Raw genomic sequence first — 24,450 nt, forward strand, 5'->3', positions numbered from 1 at the left:
GAGATTAAATTAGAATTCCCCTCTCTCAGCTGTAATAGGGCTCGTCATCAGGGCTGGCAAGAACTCAGTGGGCTCACCGGGGTGAACCTGGGACTGCGAGGGGGAGAAGGTAAAAAGGAGCAGTGTTGAGCAAAGGGAGAAGACTCGTCCCCAGCATCTAGCGCCACAGAGCAGAACCTGGAGAATGGCCGAACGTTCAGCATTGCTTCTAGAAGCACTCTCCTTTGTGGTTGTGACTATGAGCCCGGCAGCCGCCATGGGCGCTGCTGCTGGGAGCAAGTCTGTGCTTGACACATGTGTTTCCCATTGATAGCTGGAGACAGCCCAGTGGCTCGGAGTTCGCCTGACAAAGCTGTATTGAAGTACAGACAGAGTACAGTTTCAAAGCAGTCAGAAAAAGAACGGGAATGCTGTTCAGGAAATTCTTCAGGCATGGGCAGGGACTTGGCTGCAGTTCTGCAGTTGGAAAGTCTGACTGGGGCAGCTTCTGAACACAGGCTGGGCCTGCTCACACTCGGCGGGCTGAGCGGCCGCCTTCTTCAGAGCCTCTGCGCACTCGGGGACGCTGGGCGATTTTCATCAGGCGCTTTGGGAAGCACACAAGGGAGGTAGGGCGCTCTTAAGTTCTTGCATTTCCACGCTTCTCTTTCTCAGCCTGCTGTTGGTTTGCAGGAACGCTGACTTTTCGGGGGTGTGTGTGTGTGTGTGTGTGTGTACGTGTACAAGTTAAAACTCTATCACTTAAACATTCGCTGTGGAGTTAGAATCATTTTTCTCCCCCAGCCCTCTTCAAGATCCGATTTTCAGCAGGGCAGAGACACTTTTGAAAGTTAAGATGTAGCTAGCAACACAAATGTGAGAGGGAAAAGTATGTGAATTCTTGTATGGTCACCCCACTCCAACCTTCCGTAACTTCTCTGCATGGAAGGACACTTCATTGGCAGGACAGATAATTTTAGATGAAACTGTGTTCTTTGCTTCGTGAGAGTTTTTGAGAGGGACTTTTTTTTTTTAAGCAGCAAATAACCTTCATTTTAGGAAGGAATCGGAGTTTGAAGTTTCTATTTTGGATTACACTTTCAGAGTGTGGGAGCAGATATGTGTGTATGAATTCTTGGCATCTTTTATTATTATATGGGATTTTTGCTGTCATTAAGGAGCCCAGTGATATGTTTGCCTAGAAATATGCTGGATCCACATTTGTAATTCTGTTTCTATAATAATTTCCAACTTAGTTCTGAGTTGAAAAGTAACTGGCAGTTTTACTCCGAGGAAATACTTCTGTATTTTGGAAATACAGACAACTAAAGAGTAACAGAAAAGAGTAGTTTATTCAAAATCATTGTTAAAAGATAGAGATATAATGGTGTGAATTTTAGTTCGTTAATCGCTTGATTTTATTTTACACCTTACTGGAAAGAGTGCTTAAAAAAAACCCAAATTTTAAATAATCCTTTCTCATGCATATCAACTATTATGCAATATGGATTTTTACCTCGCCCCTCCCCCCACCAAAGCTCTGCCTTATTTTATGCTTAGCATTTAGCGAATACACAATATAATTGCGTTTAAGAAACTGGTTCAGCTCAGAAATCTCACTACAGCTCTGTGATTACTGGCCGAGGAATCAGTGACTGCCCTGGTGCTCTCCAAAGGGGGCTTGGCTGAGAGTCTGTTTGGGGAAGTAGATGAATGAATGGATTCAGGTGTGTGTTTACTTCAGTTCTAAAACCTCTCAGCGTGTAGCTAATAGTAAAGATTAATGGGTGAATGAAGAATAAAGGGCTGGAGTTCTCCAGATCCTTTTCTGTAGAAAACGCATGAGCCGCCAAACCTTGTGTTGCTTTGGTGGAAAGTCAGCACTCAGAGCCAGCCATTTCATTCTCTTCATAGTTTTGCACTCGGAGGAGGGAATTGGGGAGTGACTGGTAGCCGGGCTTCTTGCTCTAAGACATGGCACACGAATATTTTCTTCTTCAGCCTCATTTTTGGGTGGGCTTGGGTGGAGCGGGTTTGGCACTTGCTGGAGTGTGGTGGGGTGCGAGCATAGACAGTGACTACTTTTGTGTTTTTCTTAAGTGCCTACTGGGTGAGCAAAATGCCAAGACAGATTAGGAACCGACATGAAACAGAGCCGAGCCCACTGCGGGTGAGCTCTAATGTCATACCCGTCTAAATTTAGTGGCGTGTCAAGCACTGAGCAGAGCAGGCGTGAAATGGCAGCTCCGGGTTGCAGGATTATGAACAGCAGTGCCTAAAACTTGGAAGCAACTTTATAGTTCCCTTTTTTAGAAGTAGAGGAGGGGCAAATCAAGCTCCCTTGACAATTGAAAGGAGAAAGAAGGGGGTGGGAGGGTAGAGGAGAAGAAATCCAGGGCAGGGGTGCGGGCAACAGGGGAGAGGAGTGGCCACACCATGCGCAGGGCAGCCGGGGTAGAGGGAGGAGATGGTGCACAGGAATGAAGCACGCATACTAGAAACAGCGCACACCAGCAGGCACGGATCTGTTCAGCTTGAAGTGCGTGGATAAACCGTGGCCTCACTGAAGAGAATTGTTTTACCCTCTACACAGTGGGAGACCCCATGGTCAGTCTGCCCTGCTGTGCCTTCTGGAAGCAATCAGAGAGCACATTTTGTAAGAAAGGCAACGCCCGAGGGTTCAGATTTCCTAAGCAAGGATGGAGCAGGCTCTTTGGGCTTTATTTTTAACCCATATTTCTTCCATCCAGAGATATTTCCCCACTGGGGATGTTGAGTGAACGGACCAGGTGGAGATGGGTGAGTAATTGCAGTGAGCAGTTTGTTCTAGGCCCTGCCTGTGGATACTTTAGCAGAAAGACAAACTTTTTCAAAATAATATAAAGTGATACATCTGCTTTATTTTAATGAATGAATTTACTCAAAAATTTTTTTTTTAATTTAAAAAAACCTCTCCAAGGTCACATACCACATTATTGGTGTAAGTGTTTCCTACTAGTTTCATAAGGTTAGGAGGTTCATAGAATCATGGATTTGACCATTTGGAAGGGATTTGGGCCATCCTGTACTTAAGAATTTCTTGAGTATGAGTAATATGGAGACCCATTTTATAATGGGGGGGATTGATGCCCACATTGTTGATTTAATTATTTCACCATACTGTCACTTAAATATGTACGAACCAGAAATACCTACCTAGATATTACCTGTCTATCTTAATCATTCTTGAACAGATACAGCACTAAAACAAATTTTTGAATTAGATACAGAGAAACTCATCTAATAATATTCAGATTATCAACAATCATTTTTTATGTAGAAGATGCATTACTGAAATTTAGTAAGGATTATACCATGAATGTGGGACTAACAGTGACTTTGGAGATTAGTTTGATTTCAGTCCTCTTATACTCTTGCATCCTAGTTAGACGCTTGATTCCTCCATGGCCTTTTTCTCTTTACATCTACCTTCACTATGTCCTTTTATTTGCACCTTGAAGGAATGTGCTGTTTTGTATTACATCACACTCTGTTCCTTTCTCTCTTCATGACAACGAGAATGGAATCACTTGTTGCCCACATGATCATACAGTTAATACAAACACACCAGATTGTATGGGAGTAGCCATTGCTTGGGAATGGGATCTGTATTTTCTAGGACAAAATTCACGCAAATAAGCACATCAAAAGAAAAACCCAAGAACAAGTTTGATGCAGAACTCTCCAATCTCGGGGAAGATCTGAGGATCCCTCACGGGGACTCCACAGAAAGAGATGCTGATCCTGATTGGTTCTGGTTCCGTGGAAGAACCTCTGCAGGAATCTGGGGAAGAATGGCTCTGGAAATACCCTGTCTGTATTTCTAGCATTTCTTTTTTTTCTTTTTTTTTTTTAAAGATTTATTTATTTATTTGAGAGAGCGAGAATGAGAGAGAGTACATGAGAGGGGGGAGGGTCAGAGGGAGAAGAAGGCTTCTCGCTGAGCAGGGAGCCCGATGCGGGACTCGATCCAGGGACTCCAGGATCATGACCTGAGCCGAAGGCAGTTGCTTAACCAACTGAGCCACCCAGGCGCCCCTGTATTTCTAGCATTTCTAATGTAGCCACTTCTACTTGTGTCATATATTGGAGGTTTGTAAGAGATTTCATCTGAAAGAGTTTTAATGCAGTATAGGTGAAACTTGAGTTTGGTTGCAAGTAATAGAAACTCTGCTCACAGAAGTCAGAATGTGTAAGGCCTTACTTTAGGTGTGTAGAGGTGTAGGCATGCCTAGACAGTCAGAGCTGTTGGGTCCGCTGAGGAATGTCCCCAGGGACCAAAGCTGCCTTTCTGCTTTACCATCCTCAGCTCTTCAGCTGAACTTCCCATGCTCATGTCCATGTATCATGTTCAAGTCAGAGCAAAGGTGGCAGGGCATAAAGGGGAAAAACACCTCCCCTCATGAGACTTGGCCCCTTCAATCGGGAAGGGTTCTTCTCCCATGTAGACTTCCCTTCACATCTCAGAATACACACCCAGAACTGGATCGTGTACCCATGCTTAAAAAAAAAAAAAAAAAGAATAAACAACTACTTTTGAAAACACTGTTCTCGGGCGCCTGGGTGGCTCAGTTGGTTAAGCGACTGCCTTCGGCTCAGGTCATGATCCTGGAGTCCCGGGATCGAGTCCCGCATTGGGCTCCCTGCTCAGCAAGGAGCCTGCTTCTCCCTCTGACCCTCCCCCCTCTCATGTGCTCTCTCTCTCTCATTCTCACTCTCTCAAATAAATAAATAAATCTTAAAAAAAAAAAAAAAGAAAAACACTGTTCTCATAATCCATTTCTTCCACTTCAAAGATGTAAACACTGAGATCAGAAAAGTGGACATTGAGATCAAAAGACGGCATAAGGGACACAGGCAGGCTGAGACCATGGCAATGCTTGCTCCTTGACCATAGGTCTGGTGTGGACTACATGTTACGTGCATTGGCTCAGTAATGAGAGCTTAGTGATACTTCAGAAGCCTGCTTCCAGTAAAAGGGAAAATCCTATTGTAATGGGATCTTAGTATTAGAAGATTCCTCAGAAATCACCAGCTTCCACCATTTCTCAAAACCTCTTGAATCAGAATTTCAGAAATTAGTGTTGGGGAGTCTCCATATTTTTAAAAGCTCTCCAAGTGATTCTTTTGAGGCCAGCCGGACACGGGTGCACAGAACCGAGTTTGTTGACCACCGCCATGGCTAAGTCAGTATCCAGTGCAGGGACGCCATTTATGGCAGAATGGACAGATACCAGCCAGAGGGGATGGTGGTGCCTTTGATGACAGAGAACCTCACTACTCTGTGGAGCAGCAGCGGTCTCATTTCTCGCCTCAAGTCTCCTCAAACTGAGCCAAATTGGATGTCTGTCCTTTGTAACCTGTGGCCATTGTCATGGGCTCTGGAGCCACATTTGAGATCGGTGGTGGTACTTCATGCAGAAGTGAGGTGAAGAAAGGGAGTAAAGGTAGAGGTAGTCAGAAGTCTTGGGTTAGGTCCTGACTTCACTGATCACTGGATCGCAGTGTTCCCACCTGTAAAATGGGATCAGATGCCTCTAGAGTATTCTGTTTCTCATAATCTATGATTTTTGTAATTCTAAAGCCTTCCAATTTCCTTATGAATGTCTTCGTCTTCCTTTCCCAAGGCTGGGCATCTTGAATTATTTCATCTGTCCCTCACCGTTTCCTCTGCTGTTCTCTTTATCCTTCTTGAACACATTCCAGTTAACTTCCTCCAGACAAAAGTGTGGCTCCCTGGACTCTGTTCCAGTCATCCGCCAAGTGTGTATTCCATGAACAGAGAACACCAAGCGTCAATTAACCAAGGGGGAAGAGAGTGATTTTATGGGAGAACCAGTGCAGTAAGAAAGAAGAATGGAAGGTAGGCTGATCTTACAGCGGAAGGAGATAGATAAACACACACACACACACTTAATATTAACTGAGAGAGCATGAGAGAAACCAGCAAAGAATGAAATAGGCAAATCAAGATCAAAAGAAGTATGGGCACAATAAGCAGAGGAGAGAACGTTTTATACTGATTTATCCAAGTTACTTTTTCTGTGTTGCCCGAATTTCTCGACAGATTCCACTGTCCTCTTTCTCTCACCTTTGCTGCCACACAGAAAGGTGATCGTCTTCATTACTGTTTCAAATTCCCATTGCCAAGTGTGAACCCCCTTATATAAAGGAAACCATGTCATCTGTGGCCCCTGACCTGCTGTCAGAGAGGTTTGCAGGACTCTGGGAGGAACGTGTCACGGTGGTTCGTGAAGTGTCTAAATCCAGTGTCTAAATCTTGGAAATCTTTGCTGGTAGTAGCTCCGGGTGTGCGGGTGGATGCAGAAGCTTTGGCTTTCTTCTTCTTCTTAACCGATAATGCAGTGGTACCTGTTAACACAAACACAGGTTCCTGATAAAAAACCATATTGCCGGGGATTAGAAACTCCCTCTTTGTTCAGACCACTTTCCTTTGCCGGGTGGTAGGCTCAGACTCTCTCGTGAGAACCCTGACTTCCAAATAACCTATTTCTGAACTCCTGGACAAAGTATAGTTAGCTACTGGCTGGGCTGGAAGTATTGAGCCACTGAAACTGGTCTTCTTGAGCTCAGGGTGAACAAATACCAGTTGGTAGCTCGTTAGTCCAAGCAAACATTGGACACCACCCTGCTGCCCTAACTCCAGTTAGGGTTGCGGTATTGGGCATGGCATGTTCAGTGAGCGAAGATCGCCTAAAGCTGAGGCATAGCTGAGGAGCCCCGCCACGCTGTGTTCCCTTCCTTCCTGTTCTTACCTGGTGTCGTCGGCCATCATCTCTCTTGTCCTGGACTCTTTCTAGCTTTTTCTCTCTTTTTAAAAATTTCATTCTATCTTCCTGTTGCCAGTTTTTCTCTCTTTTGAGAATGTTTCTTCTCTGTTCTTTGCTCGGTTCAGACCCAAGTCATCTGCTTCCCTCAGTGGTCAGGAATGCCAGGAACAGGATCTGCTCATAACTTGGACCCTGTAATAACAAACATTAATTCTGAAAGTTGGACGTGACCTTCAGAGATTTGTGGCATCACTTCTGTTGTGGACAAAGCTATACCTGGTGTTTCCCAGGCTGAGGATGCACACAGCAGGTCACAAACTGGAAGTCTGAGTGCTGACCCATAGGCACTATTTGGGGTCACAAAGTTTTGTTTTTTTTTTTAATTAATTACAAAGCATTTGGACATTCTGAGATATTATGCACAAATCTAGATAATCTAGGAAGAGCCGAAGGAGGGCACCTCTGGTCTGGTTTCCCACGGCTTGGCAGTTAGTACAATCTGAGCAGTTGTTGTTCCTTTGAGAGGGTATGTGTCCACTTTATTCACTAACCCCACCTTCTGATATGTAGGTGTTTATAATAATAGTCTCTCAATAGGGTTTCATGTCTGAACCACAGAAAATAGAAAATGATTTGGACGACCTTTTTTTTTCTTCCAGTTTAAGGGTGGTGTACAAAGTACCATTCTAGATGCATAGGAAAGAAAGTAAGGCATTATGACCCAATTCTCTTAGAGGGCACTGTTTAGATGGGTAGGTCTCTACTCAGCAAAAAAGCAGTAGGACAGCATGTGTAGAGGACAGGTTTCGAAGTCAGATATTCCCCGGAGTAATCACATCATAGGATTATACATGAGATTTCAAATGATAGAAATCAGATCAGTCTCTTCTTCTGGGGATGGGGATTAATTGGGAAGGGGCATGAGGGAATTTTCTAGGGTTATGGAAACAGTCCTTACCTTGATCAAATATTGTTTACACAGATGTACAGATTTGTAAAACTTGATCTGAATAGTTAATATCTGTGCATTTCACTGGAACTAAGATATAGCTCAGTAGACCTATATACATACATACATGGAGGCATGCAAGGTGCTTAGCCAAGTACATAATAACTCCACTATTATTGTTAGTGTGTTTGTTTCTGGACACCTTGATTTAAACAAAAAATAACATGACTAAAAATGAGATGGAACAGCATTTCCTTTCAGACCACAGATTTCATTGCAGATACTTGAGAGCACAGGTAAAGATCCTTACCAAACACAATTGTCAAGAAAGAATCTACTGGATCGATGCTAATTTTTTGCAACTATTGAGTCATTATAAAAGGTTGTGCCTAATTTGTTGCAGCTGTTTTTCATGATGCTCTAAAAGTTTGTGGGTTTCAGAGACCTATGAGAGATGGCTTATTACCTGGGAAAACTGCCTGTCCTTAGGAAACATGTACCCTGCCTGAAATACCGTAGTTGCTGTAGTATTTGTAGAATTGATGGATTGTCTTTTTTTTTTTTGATGAATTGTGTTAAAATTAATATCCATGTTGAGAAATTTGAGCTCAGACTGTCACAAAGACATGTTTTGAATGAGTCCTGATGCTATTCTGACCCAAGTATAAACATGGATGTGGAAGCCTTTAACACAAGAATTAAGAGAATTGGTCTTTCAGCTTGACACTCTGAGCTCAAAATCTTGATGTCTTTAACACGCTGAGTGAGTTTGGGTCAGTGATTTAACCTCTCTGTTTCTCAGCTGTTGCCTCAACTGTAAAACAGGGATAATAATAGTACCTACCTCAGAATGCTAGGACTGTGAGGATTGAGGAAGTTCAGTAAAGTATTTTGAACAGTTTCTGGCACATGGTAGCCTTCACACAAGGGTCGGTCATCAGTTTTGCATGCTCTCTTTGTGCTAGCAAACTGAAGGCTTTGCTGTGATCTGCCTTTGGGTGTTGTTCAAAAGGTGCATGCCTGATGGTTGATGAAAGTGATGTCAAACAGTTGAAAAGCCTGAAGCCTGGAATTTGTGAGGAACTTGTGGTTATCTCTTGGGCCAACCTTGGCCTTGTTCCTGACTTACTCTGATTTCCCTGAATCTGGTTTTCTCATCTGTTAAATAATGATTGGGTTTCATATTGTCTGTGTTCCCTTCAAGCTTGCGTCTCATTGTCTGGTCTTAAGTGTTTGAGCTTGGTCATTATTATTTTATCATATAGCTTGGTCCCCAAATCACAGAAGAACTATATAGTAGCTCGACTAGGATTGTCATTATCTGGTTCTGGTCAGAGTCATCTTGGGGATTTAAGAGGCATTGGCCTTGTACAACACAGCTGCTTTGCTGAAAAGGACCATCGCTCCTCTTAAGAAAGCTGACCATTGGGGTGCCTGGGTGGCTCAGTCGTTAAGCGTCTGCCTTCGGCTTAGGTCATGATCCCAGGGTCCTGGGATCGAGCCCTGCATCGGGCTCCCTGCTCAGCGGGAAGCCTGCTTCTCCCTCTCCCAGTCCCCCTGTTTGTGTTCCTACTCTCTCTGTCTCTCTCTCTGTGTCAAATACAGAAATAAAATCTTAAAAACAAAACAAAACAAAACAAACAGCTGGCCATCATTGAGGCCATGGTGGGTGGATGTAGCTTCGTTTGCATATGAAAATGACACTATTAAAATTGCGGTCAGGTGTTTGAAATTATTTGTCCTCTCTAAGGGTGTTCAGTATACACATTCTCTTTTAGTCCTCAACTTGCAACATCAAGAACTGTGTTGAGTTTTACATGCAGCCAAAGCTTCAGGGACTCTCAAGATTCCTTCAAGTCTGCTCCAATACTACCTTCTCCATGAGGCTAACCTTTCTCAGTCTTTTAAAAATTGAACTTGCTCTGCTCCCCCTTCCATCCCTGGACTGCTAATCGCACTTTTTCTGTCTTTTCTTTTTTTGGCGGGCGGGGGGGGGGGGGGGGGGCAGTCCTTTGTCCATAGTAGTTATCCCCTGTAATCTAAGTATAATATACTTTGGTTTTCATGTTTATCTGTCTCTCCCAACACTGCCATGAGATTAGGCATCTATGTTTCAGCTCATGGATGTATTCCAAATGCCCAGAACAGTCCCAGGGGAGGATCTGAAGGAAAACACAGATTTGTCCAGTGGTGGCAGTGCTTTCACCATTTTAAGTGCACTCCACGCTAAATACACAGAGATGGTAATTCTAAACACCTTGTGTTACATTCAGGGAAAGGCAGGTCTTTGCCGCATCCCCTGGGCAATGGAAAGAAAACTGGACCTCGGTTTGAGTCAAGACCCTAACCCAGTGTACTAATTAGAGCTGTCCTTGAGGACTCTCCTTCACTCTTCAGTACCTCAGGATCTTAATTTATGAAGTAGTTTTAGTAATATCCGTCTCCCAGAGTGCTACCAGAATGTAGAGCTCATATATCTAATGCTGCCTAGTACAAATACGTATGTGCGTTTCAAAAATATATTTCCATCTAAACCTACTTCAGCTTGCACTTTATACTTCTACATTTCAGGGACAGTGAGAATTGATGGTCATGATTATATTGAAATATCTCCCAGTTCACCAGAAATAAATATTTTGAATTTAAATATCAGACATATCATACTTTGGAGGAGAACTTTGTTAGTATCTGTAACACTACCCCTCCTCCCACGCACGTAGCTTGACCAAGCAATTCGATTTCTTAGGACTTCTCTGAGAAGCCTATTTGGACGTACATGAAACATGTATGCTCCATTCCTGGGGCTTTAAATAACATTCATTTACAGGAGACTTAAACACTTAAACTCTAAGCCCTATCTTTCCCCTGAATTCCAGACTCCTTTCAAAGTGCCTTTGGGACACCACCCCCCTAGATTTTTCTGTGCATTTCAGAATCAACTTGACTCAACAGCATTCTCTCTCTCTCCCCCCTCCACACACTCCATTTGCTTCCTGCCCATGAGCCTACTATGCCCCAGTGTTCCCCATCATGATGAATGGTACCATCCTTCACCCAACTGCTCACGCCAGACCCTTAGCATTCCCCAACTCCTGTTCTTTTCCTGCCCTCAGTCTTTGTCTCCGGCAGCAGTGAATCCTGTTAGCTCTACTTTCCAAATAGACTCAAAATACAGTACTAACTTGCCAATTTCTCTTTTACCTCTGCCCTGGTCTGGGCTCCTGTCCCCCCACCCTAGGCGATAGCAGTAGTCACAGGCACCTGGTTTCTCCATCTGCATTCTCATCCCTGTGGTCTGTTACTTACAGACCAGCTGGAGTGATCGCAAAGTGAAGATCAGAGCCTCTTCCTCCGAGCCTCAGTTTTCTGATAGTTACCATCACAATCTGTATCCTAGTTCAGGTTTTCCCTGTGGCTTGTAAGACCCAGTGTGCACCCCTTCTGCCTGCACTCCCAATCTGATTGTCAAACTCTTTGCTCCTTCTTTGCTCTGGTCTAGCCACGTTGTCCTTCACACTTGCCCAGTAAAATCCCACCTCAGGGCCTTTGCACTTCTATTGTTTTCTCTGACAAGAGTGCTTCACCCAGATGTCCTTATGATTTACTTTCTTACTTGTTGATGCCTTTTTTTTCCCCCACAAATCTCTCCACGACAGAGGTTTTCCCTGACCATCCTAGAAACAGGAGCCTCCCACTCATTGTTTGTCCCCTTCTCCTGCTTTCCTTTTTTCCTTCCAAAGACTTCTTCCCAAGGCTAACTTTAAAATTACATGCTTGGTCGTTTATCTTTTTACTGTTGCCTCCACTAGACTGGAAGGTCCAAGAAGCAGGGCATCTTTTTACTGCTAATGTCTAGTGCCATACATGATAATACCTGGTAAGTATTTATTTGTTAAAATAAGCAGGGGTAACAAAAAATTATTGGAAACAACCTGAGTGCTCATCACTAAGGAGTTGGCTAAGTTAAATATCATGCATCCATATAATTTAAAACTGTTTAACTTAAAAAAAAAAAAAAAACTTCTGTATGTTTTCATGGGACTATCACTTAGCTGTATTAAGTGGACCAAGTTGATTCAGAATGATAAAGAGCATTAAATATGCCCTTTTTTGTGTAAAAAAGGAAAAATTTAAACGTGTATGTATATATTGAATGGACATATTGAATTAAGCCTGTATATGTGTTGAACATAGTCATAAAGATTAAAAAGGCTGGTAATAGTTGATTCTGTGGAGGAAATCTGAAAGTGTGAATGAAAAAACTTTCTTGAGGGGTGCCTGGGTAGTTCAGTCGGTTAAAAATCTGATTCTTGGTTTCAGCTCAGGTCACGATGTCAGGGTCATGAAATCGAGCCCCACATTGGGTTGCATACTCAGCAGGGAGTCTGCTTGAGATTCTCTCTCTCCCTCTCCTTCAGCACCCGCCTCATGCACACACTCTCAGTCTCTCTTTCTCTCAAATAAGTCTTTAAAAACATTTTTTCTTGGGGCTCCTGGGTGGCTCAGTTGTTAAGCATCTGCCTTCGGCTCGGGTCATGATCCCAGGGTCCTGGGATCAAGCCCTGCATCGGGCTCCCTGCTCGGCAGCAAGCCTGTTTCTCCCTCTCCCCCTCCCCCTGCTTGTGTTCCCTCTCTTGCTGTCTCTCTCTCTGTTGAAAAATAAGTAAAATCTTTAAAAAAAAAACAAAAAAAAAAACATTCTTCTTGACTGTATACTCTTAAGCCTTTTTAAATATATGCACTTGTCTAATTTTTTTTTCAGAGAAAATTGTTCAACACTCCAATTTTTAAAAAACTGAAATATGGAATACCTAACTTTTAAATTAATTCACATATGTGCTTAAAAAGAAGAGGCCATTCTTAGTTCTTAGACCATGTCACATAAACAAGCATTTGCTCTCATGGATGAATTTTACAACAAAAAAGTGTTGATTGTTATATCACAACTAAAAGAGAGGAGTTTGTTACAATTTTCTAAATTGTGCCAAATATTAACAAACCAAGACAAATGTATTGTATGGATGGCTGAATGAAAACAACCCTGGAAAGCAGAGAGTTTTAAATCATAGACCTCAAAATTAACATGGCTAATGGAAAACTATTTATGTGCCAAGATAATCCAAAATGACTGTGATTCCACTTAGACTCCAGATGTGTGATGCAGCTGTAGGGGAATGTGGGCCTGCTATTTCCATAAACTGGTTATAATCGTCTACAGAGATGTGATTCATGTTTACTTGTAAATGTGCTGGAAATATGAACATGCAGCATCATTATCCACAAACCCTAGCTCACTTGATTTGTATTATTTGTCTTAGTTCTGAAGATGATAGAGTTATTAGTTGGGCCATTTCAATTCATTACTCCTTATCATAACCTATAAGGTAAGGTGTAGTGGGAGCACAGCCTCTCTGCAAACTGGTCTCTACTCTGTCCTCTGAGCTCACTCAGTGCCCATCTTGCCGGCCACCCTGCTTAATTTAAGCAGGCCCTTAAGACCAGAATGCTTGCTGTGTCCTCTGCTGAAAAACATGTTTTACCTCTGGCTCTCACCTTCATCCTCACTTTGTCAGAATGGTCTCCCGTGGTCAGGTGCACTCCATTCTTTACCATGGAACCCTCTTCAGTTTCCTTCTTAACACCTTACTTCGTTATAATGGCTTAATCTGTTTACTTGAGTATGGTCCATCTCTCCCATGAAAGTACGAGCTTGAAGAAAGCAGAAACGCGATCCTACTCATTCTTTTGAAGACCGATGTATCCCTAGGATCTGCTGTGGTACTTGGCACATAATAGGTGATCGAAAATATTCTCCTTGTTGAAAAAATAGATTACTATTGGGGATTTTCTCGAAGGCCAGGTCTGTCTTCTGCCCTGTTTCTTCTCTCTCGTGTGTAACTTTACAAAGAGTTGCACTTGTTGACCTTCTCATAAATTCCCTTATGGAACAAGATATTTGTAAAACCTAGTGGGCAGAAGAGACTAGCAAGCGTTAGTAAAATGCATGTCAATGCCTCTTTGTTCTCAACTCTACCTTATTAGTAGAGCAGATCATGGCCCACAAAATTTTATAGGTCCAAGAGAAAAATCATCAGGAAACTTGATGGCATTATATATGTCTTTAGAAAGTTTGTGGATTATTTTTTAATCATCTCTCAAAACAGAGTGTTCTTTCATAGTAAACGGATAATGCAGATTTTGTAACTATTCTCTAGGTATCTCTTTTATTGGGGGGTGAGGGGGAGAAGAGGAAAACATGTCTTCTTCTCCTGGGGAAGAAACCTGTTGAAGTGAAAACACTGAATACAGACAAAGCGAGGGCTTTTATCAGTATTAGCCTGGAATATGCTCTCAGCCTCACACAGTTTGCCAGCTCTGTGAGTTTTTGCCCCACTACCTTCCGTCTTTCATATATCAACTGATGAATTGTAAGAGCTGGGGCAATATAGGATTGTCTAGTAGCTATTTGGTACCAATTAGATTTAGGAAGGAAAGCCAATAGGGTATAAAATGTATGAGCGCTTGAGTACAGTCAGGTAAGCTTCTGTGTTAAGACATCAAAGCTTGTCAAAGAAGTGGGACTTATCACTCTGAAGCTTAGTGTTGGTGAGCTTAAGCTAAACATAAAATGCAGTGTCCTTAATTAGAAGAGCAGTAGCTATTGGGCTCAGGGACCAGTTAAGCTGAGCCTGGCTTGAGGATCTTTGTGAGGACTTCACCATGAACGTGGGATTTGTAGAAATACTCCAATGGCACCTTTGACTGATGTTGGGCATTTGTGAGGCCATTCAGAAAAGCTTCATGGGCATCAGAAAGTCACTAAGGTATTGGTGGTGGCTGCAATGGCCGAAGTGAAACACACAGCCCAAGAAAAGGTTGTTCACAAGCCTAGGTCATTAAGACAGATACTGTTCTTGAGATTGACACATTAAATTAGTATCAGGCCTTGATTCTATAATGTTACATGATCCCAGGTAAGAACATTTGGATGTGTGGGACCAGGAGGTTATAGCTCTCAAAACCATGCTTTAGAATATGTCCATCCAAAATGTCCTTCTTTTGGGGTGCCTGGGTGGCTCAGTCGGTTAAGCGGCTGCCTTCGGCTCAGGTCATGATCCCTGGGGGTCCTGGGATCGAGCCCCGCATCGGGCTCCCTGCTCAGTGGGGAGTTTGCTTCTCCCTCTCTCTCTGCCTGCCTCTCTGCCTACTTGTGCTTTCTCTCTGTCAAATAAATAAATAAAATCTTAAAAAAAAAAAAGTCCTTCTTTGGAAACTCAACATCTATTATATTTAGCAGCTACTTTAATCCATGACTATCTTTGGTTATTGTATTATTGCATTGCCTCAACTGTCTGTAGTTCCTCCCTATCTAATGGCAGAACAACAGAAAGTTCTGTATTCATTCTCTGGAAAATACAATCCTATTACATTTTGTGTGCAAAAAATACATTATCTTCAACTGGATATGTTTATAAACAGGTGAACACTGAACATAGCCCCATAAAGGAATAGACTAATGCTTTGGATTTAAGCCTACTTTGCATCAGTATAATCTAATGTGCATTGGAAAGGCAGTCAACTTGTGTAAATTTTCACTTTTTTACTTGTGACCTTATAGCTTTCTGTTATTGGAGGATGTGTTTTGTTACTTGGTCTTGGCTTGATTTTTACTCATTCATCAAATAACTATGCACGTATATACACGCACACATAAAATTTCATGTAATTACACACATAAACACACTGTTGTTTAGGTGCTCTTGTAGTTCAGAGAACTTTTATTCATTCATTCATTCGTTCACTTAAGATTTTATTTATTTGTGTGTGAGAGAGAAAGAGAAAGACAGCAAGCCAGTACAAGTAGGGGAAGCAGCGGCAGAGGGAGAAGCAGACTCCCCACTGAACAAGGAGCCCGATGCTGGACTCAATCCCAGGACCCTGGGCTCATGACCTGAACTGAAGGCAGATGCTTAATGACTGAGCCACCCAGGCATCCTGGTTCAAAGAACTTTGAAATACTTAAAAGCGTTTAGGTTATATTCAGAGGGATGACCTATATCACTGTAAAATATGTTGTATAACAATGTAAAGAAGTTCCCAAAGACTGATGAAAGGTACTAGTCTTAGGATTCCCAAGAAGAGAGTGTATTTGGATATAGAGGGGCTCCTTTGTAAAATTCACATGCCTAGTGCACCCCAGCAGATGCAGGTAAGCTGAGATTTCTTTTTCATGTCAGAGGAGATCTCTGCACATTTAAAAACCAAGACACCAAATGTTGCAAAGGGCATAATATTCAATATAATGCTGAAAGAGGACAGGGGAAACAAAAGCTCCAGGGCAAGAACACAGTGAAAATGTGAAGAATGGCAGGGTTAAAAAAATGTGTGTAATGTGTATGTATATATATGTATATATGTATGTATATATGTGTGGTGTGTATATATATATATATAGAGAGAGAGAGAGACATGGGAGGAAAATGGGTGATCTCATGAGAAACAATGCAAGTAGAGGCAAAGACTGGGCCAGGGATATGTCTCTATGTTCGATCTAAATTCTTGCTCTCAAAGCATGGTCTCTGGGCCACAAGTATCAGAATCGATTTTGGTGTGTGTTAAAAACACAGATTCCTGGGATGCATGGCCGACTTACTGAATTAGTTAGACTTTCTTGGTGTGGGGCCTAGGAATGTGCATTTAATCAATTTCTGCAAAGTATTCTTATCTACTCAAAAGTCCAAAAATCACTCCCAGCGGAAGACAGATAAACAGTGCCATCCACTGTGCTCAGCTAAGCGGTGATGGCTCATGGTGGTGGTACACTGAGGTCTTGCCATATGCCGGGGGTCCTTTATGGGAGGGACTAGAGGAGGAGCCAAGTTTCATGAGGCCTGAAGCCTAACCAATTTATTGGGCTATTTCAAGGGGGAAAAAAAAACCCTAAAAAATTACCAATACAAACACACTAAAAACATGAATATACTTAGAATGAGAAAGGAAATTAAATTATTAATTTTAAAAGGCCTATCATAAAATCTAGAAAAATAATATTGTGAATAATTACCTGACATACTTTTTCCACACTTTCTGGTTGCATAGCCTTTGATTGCCTCTTCATATGACAGCTGTTTGGCATTGTCACTTTCTTGTACAGACAATAGAAAGATCGTTGTCTCTTATGGCAATTTCAGCAGAACTGAGGTTTTTTAATTGCTGGTTGTGATATGTAAAGAATGCAACTTTACATACAGAATATAAACACACAGTATGTATAAGCCACAAACATAAAAATTCCAATTTTGTTTTCCATGAGTCCCATTAAAAAAAAATGGTGGAGCATTTATCATTTTATATGCTGAATTGAATATATTCTTGTCAGGAGAGAATTTCTGTTTTGACTAGGTGTCAGAATTAAATCCTACTTGAAATTTTACATATCTGATGATTGAAAAAAAAATGCACCTAGCTTCTGGCTTTTGCACTACCCATATATTTCTGGTGCTGGCCATTATAGGACATATTTACATCACGTTGTGTGCTTTGGTCCTGTACCTTCACCACACCCTGCTTGGGGAGTTGACACCAAGGGCGAAAGAAGAATTTCTGGAAGACATTCCTACACTAGGAGGGCTAGAAAATAATGTACCTCTATAGGGAAGTGTCTGCAAATGATATAAACATTTACTACACACAAATCATAGGAACCCCCAATTTACCTTCCTGTTAGTTGGAGCTCCAAAATTAATGGGAATCCTCCAAATCCACCCAACAAAAAGGGAGTTTGAAAAATACAAGGTCTTAACTAGTTGTAATTAAAACATCTTAAGCTAATTTTATAAAAATGGGTGATAATGTTAATGCATTACTGGGGTACCTCCCAGAGTCATGAAAGGGGCCTGGCCAAGAGAGGACCTTCAACTTCAACTTCATACCCTAGAGGGTTTTCTACTGGGGAGGATCAAAAGGAAACACAGATTGGAGATTATCTTTCTTCTTCTGTTTTCATCATTTCAACATGTTTCAGTATTGCCTAGAAAAATTAATGTACTCAGCATATCTAAATTTTCCTGTTTTATGGAACATTATTAACAGATGTATCCATTTCCTTACACTTGGTTGTCATAGCTTCCTGTTGGCACCATTTGTACAAAATTGCCTTCTCCCTTCCCTGTTCTTTCTTTTTTCCCCTTCCCTTCTGAATGGCACACTAGAGCATTTTTGTTTTATGTGGCTCATTAAACTAGACAGTTGGAGACTCAAGAGCCCTTATGGTAGACAGAACAGGCTACTACACATGCATGAGGGAGCTGAGTTCTAATCCCCACTCGGCTTTTAATTTGTTGCATGACTTGAAAGAGAACTACTTCCCCTTCCTGGCTCAAACACCTCAGCTAGTCAGTAAATATGGTGGGCAAATCTGTGGTTCCGAGGAGTCCAAGTTCTCTTCCAAGCCCTCAGAGAAGCTCTGCTTTTTTTTTTTTTTGCTGTTTCATATTCTAGAATTTGTTTCATGATTTGTGTCTTAAAATGGTCATACTATTAAAAAAATAGATTGAAGGCCATTTTTTTAGAGAAGTAGTCTCTAAAGTAGTAGTCTCTATGGAATAATCTAGGGAAAAAAAAATTTTTTTGACCATTCTAATTCCATGGTAGAGCTCAGAATTTGAATTTGTGTTTGTCAGAAGTTTATTTTGGAGCCTGATGCATAGTCAGGGTTGAGAGATGTTATTCTAGACCGGTGGTATGCAACCTTGTCTATACTTTAAGATTACATGGGACTCTTTAAAAATGCTGATGCCTGGGTCCTACCTTTGTGATTATTATTGAATCGACCTGAGCATGTAGATTTTTAAAATCTCCACGACTGTCTCTGATGCACACCCAGGATTGAGAAACCCTAATAGAGATAATCACTGCATTCTGTCAATATCTAACAATCTTTGTAAGAAAAAAAAAATCACAAATGTGATATCCATATGCCCAGTCTCTTATAAGTATTTATTGAACATGTCACTTCCACTTTAAAGCTAAATTATGTAATTCCCACATTGGTTGGGGCAAATGTCAAAGAAAAAGCAACTGGTGTGGTGCCAATACCTCTAGCTTCTGCACCCTGGTTTGTGAAGAATTTCTCACTGGTCATCATTCCTGCAAGGGTCCAAAATTGTTACCTTTGTCCTTGCCCTACCACAAACCCTATATCCATGCACAAGTGGGTCAGCTCTAGTCTTAAAGCAGCTCATTCTTAAAATTAGTTGGTTGGAAATAAAGGACCTTGCAGATAAGATTTTAAGATTCTTTGCTCATTTCCTTAACTTACAGAATATGTTTTAATGGAAAAGAAAGGCCTAATTTCCTTCAAACTTAGAAGACATTTTTACCCCTTCTAATTGATCTTGATGTGTAAAAAAAAAAAGAGCAATGACTTTGTTGTGTTTCAATGTTGTTACAACACAGCCCCAATCTATAGAATTCTAAGGAGCTAAGTTAACGAAATGGAGATGCTCTTGTAACATGAAGTTCACTGCTTGCTTGGGAACCCAGTACTTTGGGAGGCTAAAGTGAAAATGTTCAGGGATATTAAAATGGATTCTCCCACATGGTGTTTGGCTTAAACTTCTATATATCCCGAGACGGCAGAAGCTTTTATAGCAGACGGGAAATCATTCATTCATTCATCATTTATGCATTTGTTTTCTCACTCATTCATGCCATACACATATATTTAAATAAATACTCTTGTGAGAACCTGATTTTGGCACTAGGGTAGTTAGAATAAGATAGATGTCATGTAGGACTTCATTGGACATTTCCATTGGCCATGGGTTTTTCAGTGGAGTTCCACTTATGTCCAAAGGCCTTGAGTTCTCAAGGGGATTTTTAGATTTTATGTGTACACTTTAATGATTATCTAGAAACTGTAAAATAATCATATTCCAACCATCTGGAAGATGACCTAATAACCAAGGATGTGATTTTAGGAACCCACATTGTGTTTGTCACCATGGTCACTTTGGTACCACGCAGAACACATTTAATTGGTATTTTTTTAAAGACTTTATTTATTTGAGAGAAAGAGAGTGAGTGGGAAGGAGGGAAAGGGAGAGAGAATCTCAAGCAGACTCCCTGCTGAGTGCAGAGCCCCATGTGGGGCTCCATCTCAGGACAGGCACATCAGGACTTGAGCCAAAACCAAGAGTTGGATGCTTAACTCACTGAGCCACCCAGATGCCCCACAAATTTAATTGCTGTTGACTAAGATGAAAATAAACAGAGGTAAGATTTATTCTTAGGGAATGCAGTATGCTTACAAGAGGGCCAAATGAAGTAAAGCTCTCAAAATAAGGGTTGTGCAGGTATTTGCATGGGGAAAAGCTGTAGGGGCTATGTTGTCATGTGGCTCATGGCAGAGTAGGGATGATCTACTCTGAAGATGCTGTGCTAAAGCACTGGGTACCACATTGTGCCACTTAGTTTTAGGAAATCATCATCCTTTGTAGTAGTCTGTTATTTGTCCCTTTTGAATGATACACGTTCATAGATTTGTTTGTATTTAATTTTAAAAATTTGTTTTGGTTTTAGAGTTTTATGGAAGTGATAAGTTTACTTAGATTTGTGTTGACACCTAATTAGTAGTGCTAGTATAAAGATCATTTTGTCAACAGCAGGGATTAGGGAAAGCTTCATTACTTTAAGGGGGATTAGTCTATTCCTTAGTAATGACAAATATTTTTCTAACTTACCTCGCTGTACTATAATCACTGTTTAATGAGTTCATTCCTCCTGTTAGCCTGCAAGCTCCTGGAAGGCATACCCACATCTTCCTGGACTTTGAGCCTCCTTTATGTTTATTAAATAAATGAGTTGATTAAAAATAATAAGTAAGTTGATTGGCCACAATTGGGATTGTGTAACTCCTCCAGACTAAGTCAGCACGTGATGAGGTTTCTGTCAAGGGAGGCATTTAAGCATAGGCTGTCACTTGAAGACTCCTGAGTCCAGTGAGGCTTAATCTGTGCCCATCAACATCCCTTTGAATTCTAAAGTAGGGGGGAAGATGAAAATTGTTACTTTTTCCCCTGACTTTCTGGCAGTGCAGGATGATTGCATTTGAGATCATTTTATCCCCCAAATAAATTGCCTGAATAGTATTTATCATACCACCATGATGGACTGCTGAGGTTCATTTATTTTCTCAGACAAATTCTCAGTTGTACCCTCAGGACTTGGGTAGGTGGTTGAGTATCTCCCTCACAAAGATGCTGGAATTCTAGGAGTCATTTGGAAAATGGCTTCCTAGGGGTCCTGTTCCTCCCATAGTGTGTGTGCCTGTGGATGTCTCAGTATACATCACGAGAGATGGCTGCATAAAATGAGGGGACTCATACAGTGTCTGCAGGAGCCACTTTTGTCCAGAGGAAGCAGATTTTTGGAGTTGTCAGGAGGATGGAAACGTACAGATAGCAGCCAGCCGTATCTCTTCATCAGTTGGTTTTTTTTTTTTCTTTTCTTTTTTTCCCCCCCTCTCAGCAGTTTAATGTAAGTGCTTCTCTCTCGCCTCGTGTATTTCAGATGCCTCAGGAACAGTACACACACCACCGAAGCACCATGCCCAGCTCCGAGGGGCCACAGGTATACAAGGTGGGCATTTATGGCTGGCGGAAAAGGTGCCTGTATTTCTTTGTCCTACTCCTGATGATTTTAATACTGGTGAACTTGGCCATGACCATCTGGATTCTCAAAGTCATGAACTTCACAATTGTAAGTAAAAAAAACACACGTTCCTTTAGCCCTTCTTGGGGGAAGGGAAAGCGTGGAGCAAGAAGAAGGAATGTGGAAAAGCCGGGGTAGTAGGATTCAAAATGTCTTGCAGCCTGGCATTTGGTTAAAAAGTATTGCTGTACAGATTATGTGTGGGATCTGCCTCTGTCTCATCTCTACTCCTCAGTGGCTGGGAGTCCAAGTTAGAGTCATTTCCCTCCTTTGCAGTCTCTTGTATGCTTTCCCTCCATTTTGATAACTGTGTTTCTGTCTCCTGGAGTTTCCAAGCCCTTTGAGTAAATAATGCAGGAAGAAATATGGGCCAAATTCAAAGTACTGAGTTTTCCCAAATTTTGGTAGTGATTGTGAAAGGGTTTGTGAGGTAGAGGGTAGCAATATCTGAGTAGAATAAGGCTTTGTGGATTATCTGAGAGTTTTAACTGTCTATATATACCTTGTAGCTCATTGCTCTGGTTAATTGAGATTCTCCTTGATTTTTAGGAGGCCAATTTTCTTTGCCACTGCCTGAGCAGGATGGAAATGAGGGAAGGGTAGTTATGCTTCACTTTTTTTTTTTTAAAGAATTTGTGTTTATGCTTCTTTGAAGAAATTCTTGTTATTGGTAGTTAGGGGCACTATGCACATTGAACATTTACTTATTAAAGTTTAAACGAAAAGAAAATTCTGGAAATATGATTTCTGGAGTTATCCTGAGAGATTCTGGCAGTATAAGTACTTTCACTTTTAGTGAACGCATAGTGGGTAGTAAGCTGCTGCCCTGAGATTACTTTTGTTTCTTGGGACATCAAAAGTAAACAATTAGATTGCCAATATAAATAAATCCTGTTTGATAAAGAAATGTGACCATGATACAATTAACAGGAAGGTTTTTCATATGGAACTCCCCAGTAGGATAGTGGATTTTTGCCTTTTCTGGATTGTAAAGTTCATTTTTAGCCTTAACCCATTCTGCATGGTTGTACTTCCCTGCCTTTGCGGGAGCAGTATCTTCTGCTTAGGCTGCTTTTCTTCATCATCCTGATGTTCCTATAGCTGCCTGGTAAAACCTTTGATCCTCCTGTAGCCCCATTTATCGATTTCTTATTATACTCATCACCCTGGACAATAATTTTTCCCTGTGTTTCACAGACGGACTAACTTTGAAAAGAGTGAGAGCTGCATCTTTTTAGAGCTTATGGCTCTAAGAGGTGTCCGGAGTCCATATGGTGCTAAATCCAAAGGACCACAATTGCCATCTGTTGATGTGCGTGTTCTGTGATGTTTTTATTTTTTATTTATTATTATTTTTAAAGATTTATTTATTTTAGAGAGAGAGTGTGCGCACGAGTGGGGGGAAGGGGAGAGGGAGAGAGAGAATCTTCAGGCAGACTTCCCACTGAGCACAGAGCCCTACACAGGGCTTGATCCCAGGACCCCAAGGTCATGAACTGAGCCAAAATGAAGAGCTGGCTATGTAACGGGTTGAGCCACCCAGGTGCCCCTGTGATGTTTTTATTTTTTGTTTCATGAACTTATAAAGTGGAAAAGCTTTTGTTTTGCACCATTAATTAAGGGAAGACTGAAGCTAGGGCAGTAGAATGGAGAATAAAGATGTAAAAGACATTTATTTAAAAGATGGTGTTGGCGTACCTCAACTAGGATATAGGAGATGAAGGATTGGAAGAAATTCTGGAATATTGCCAGGTTCTGGCTGGTGAGATAGTTGAATGGTGGGGTCCAAAAAGCAAGATAGAATTCATTACTTCCCCATCGGAACTTAGCTGGAACTCATGTACCCGCTAACCCCCCTTATTTGGGCTATTTCTGTGATTTTTACCTAATCTCATGTGAAGTTAAGTTATAGAACCTGAAAGATTTGGGGGTGAGTGTGGTGGAGAATATGAACTCAAATCTTGAAAACTGTGATATCGTACAACTATGGCTTCTAGAGTGTGTATTTATCTGGCAGGCTTAATAGGGGTATATGTAAATGTATATTGAGTGACAATTCACTTTGATTGTATGTGAGCTTGGGGAGCAATGTGACAGTAAGGTAATAATCTATTTGAAATAGGCTATTCCCTGTAGTTAACTAAATTGATTGCCAAAATTGAGAGTTCTTAAAGCTTTACCAAACCAAGTACTTACTGAGGTGAGAATAATGCCATTATTAGCCATAATTGGTGCTTTATAATCATAATGCATTTGAGCAACTAGAGCTGAAGTGTCAGAAAATTGATCTTTCCCTGCAAGCTAAAAGCATATTTTTCCATCAATCACAGTATAAAACATATTCTTTTAGAATTATAATTCTATTCCACAAATAGTAATTTACTGACGTGAAGATCTTGAGAAAGAATAAGGTATTAACCAATTTTATATTGGTTATGTCGGGTGAAAGAGCAAGGAAATCAATGGGATAACAGTTAAGCATTTTATGCAGGGATTTTAAAATATTATCAACAGAAAAGAGTGATTTTTTTTTTTTTTAACATCTGGGATATTCAATAATTTGCGATTTGGGAAAGTTCACGGTATAATCAAGCCCTCTGAGTAATCATGAACCAAGAGAGTGATGTCATATGAAAGTACTTGGGAGGACTTGGCAACGTATCCAAGATTGGATATCCAGAATTTTACTTTGTGGTCAGACTTGTGTTCTCTGCCATCCCCAAGGATATATCCTGGAAGAGCCCTTCCGTTAGAGCAGTCTGGACAAATAGCCAACCAAGTTTTCTTGGTCCCAGAGGGAAATCAGAAGACACATGGTTTTGCTCTCCTGTGCTCTTCGCAGAATATTCTGGTGTTCGTTATAAGGCAGGAGAGCAAGATGACACTTCGGTTCTCAGTTTTCCCATACATGGAGGAGTGTGTGTTTTCCCTATACTGTGAACCCCCGTAATTCAAACTATCCTGGTTAATCAACACATT

At 41.3% G+C, this 24,450-nt stretch overlaps 1 protein-coding gene across 4 annotated transcripts in view; it reads left to right on the plus strand.

The window, feature by feature from the left end:
• SGCD (sarcoglycan delta) overlaps positions 1-24,450 on the plus strand; it is a 774,199-nt gene that overhangs the window by 386,394 nt on the left and 363,355 nt on the right. The window contains exons 1-3 of one of the 4 annotated variants that reach the window (XM_035012973.1): positions 315-608; positions 2,730-2,778; positions 21,331-21,399. In XM_035012973.1, the coding sequence (XP_034868864.1) occupies positions 433-608; positions 2,730-2,778; positions 21,331-21,399 (294 nt within the window). In that variant the 5' untranslated portion in view covers positions 315-432. Of the gene's footprint in view, positions 1-314; positions 609-2,729; positions 2,779-21,330; positions 21,520-24,450 lie in introns of those variants that run through there. The other 3 variants (XM_035012962.1, XM_035012981.1, XM_035012991.1) reach the window with 3 other exon arrangements.

The sequence above is a fragment of the Mirounga leonina genome, unplaced genomic scaffold, assembly GCF_011800145.1.
Source record: "Mirounga leonina isolate KUSES-001 unplaced genomic scaffold, KU_Mleo_1.0 Mir_104, whole genome shotgun sequence".
NCBI classification, from domain to species: domain Eukaryota; kingdom Metazoa; phylum Chordata; class Mammalia; order Carnivora; family Phocidae; genus Mirounga; species Mirounga leonina.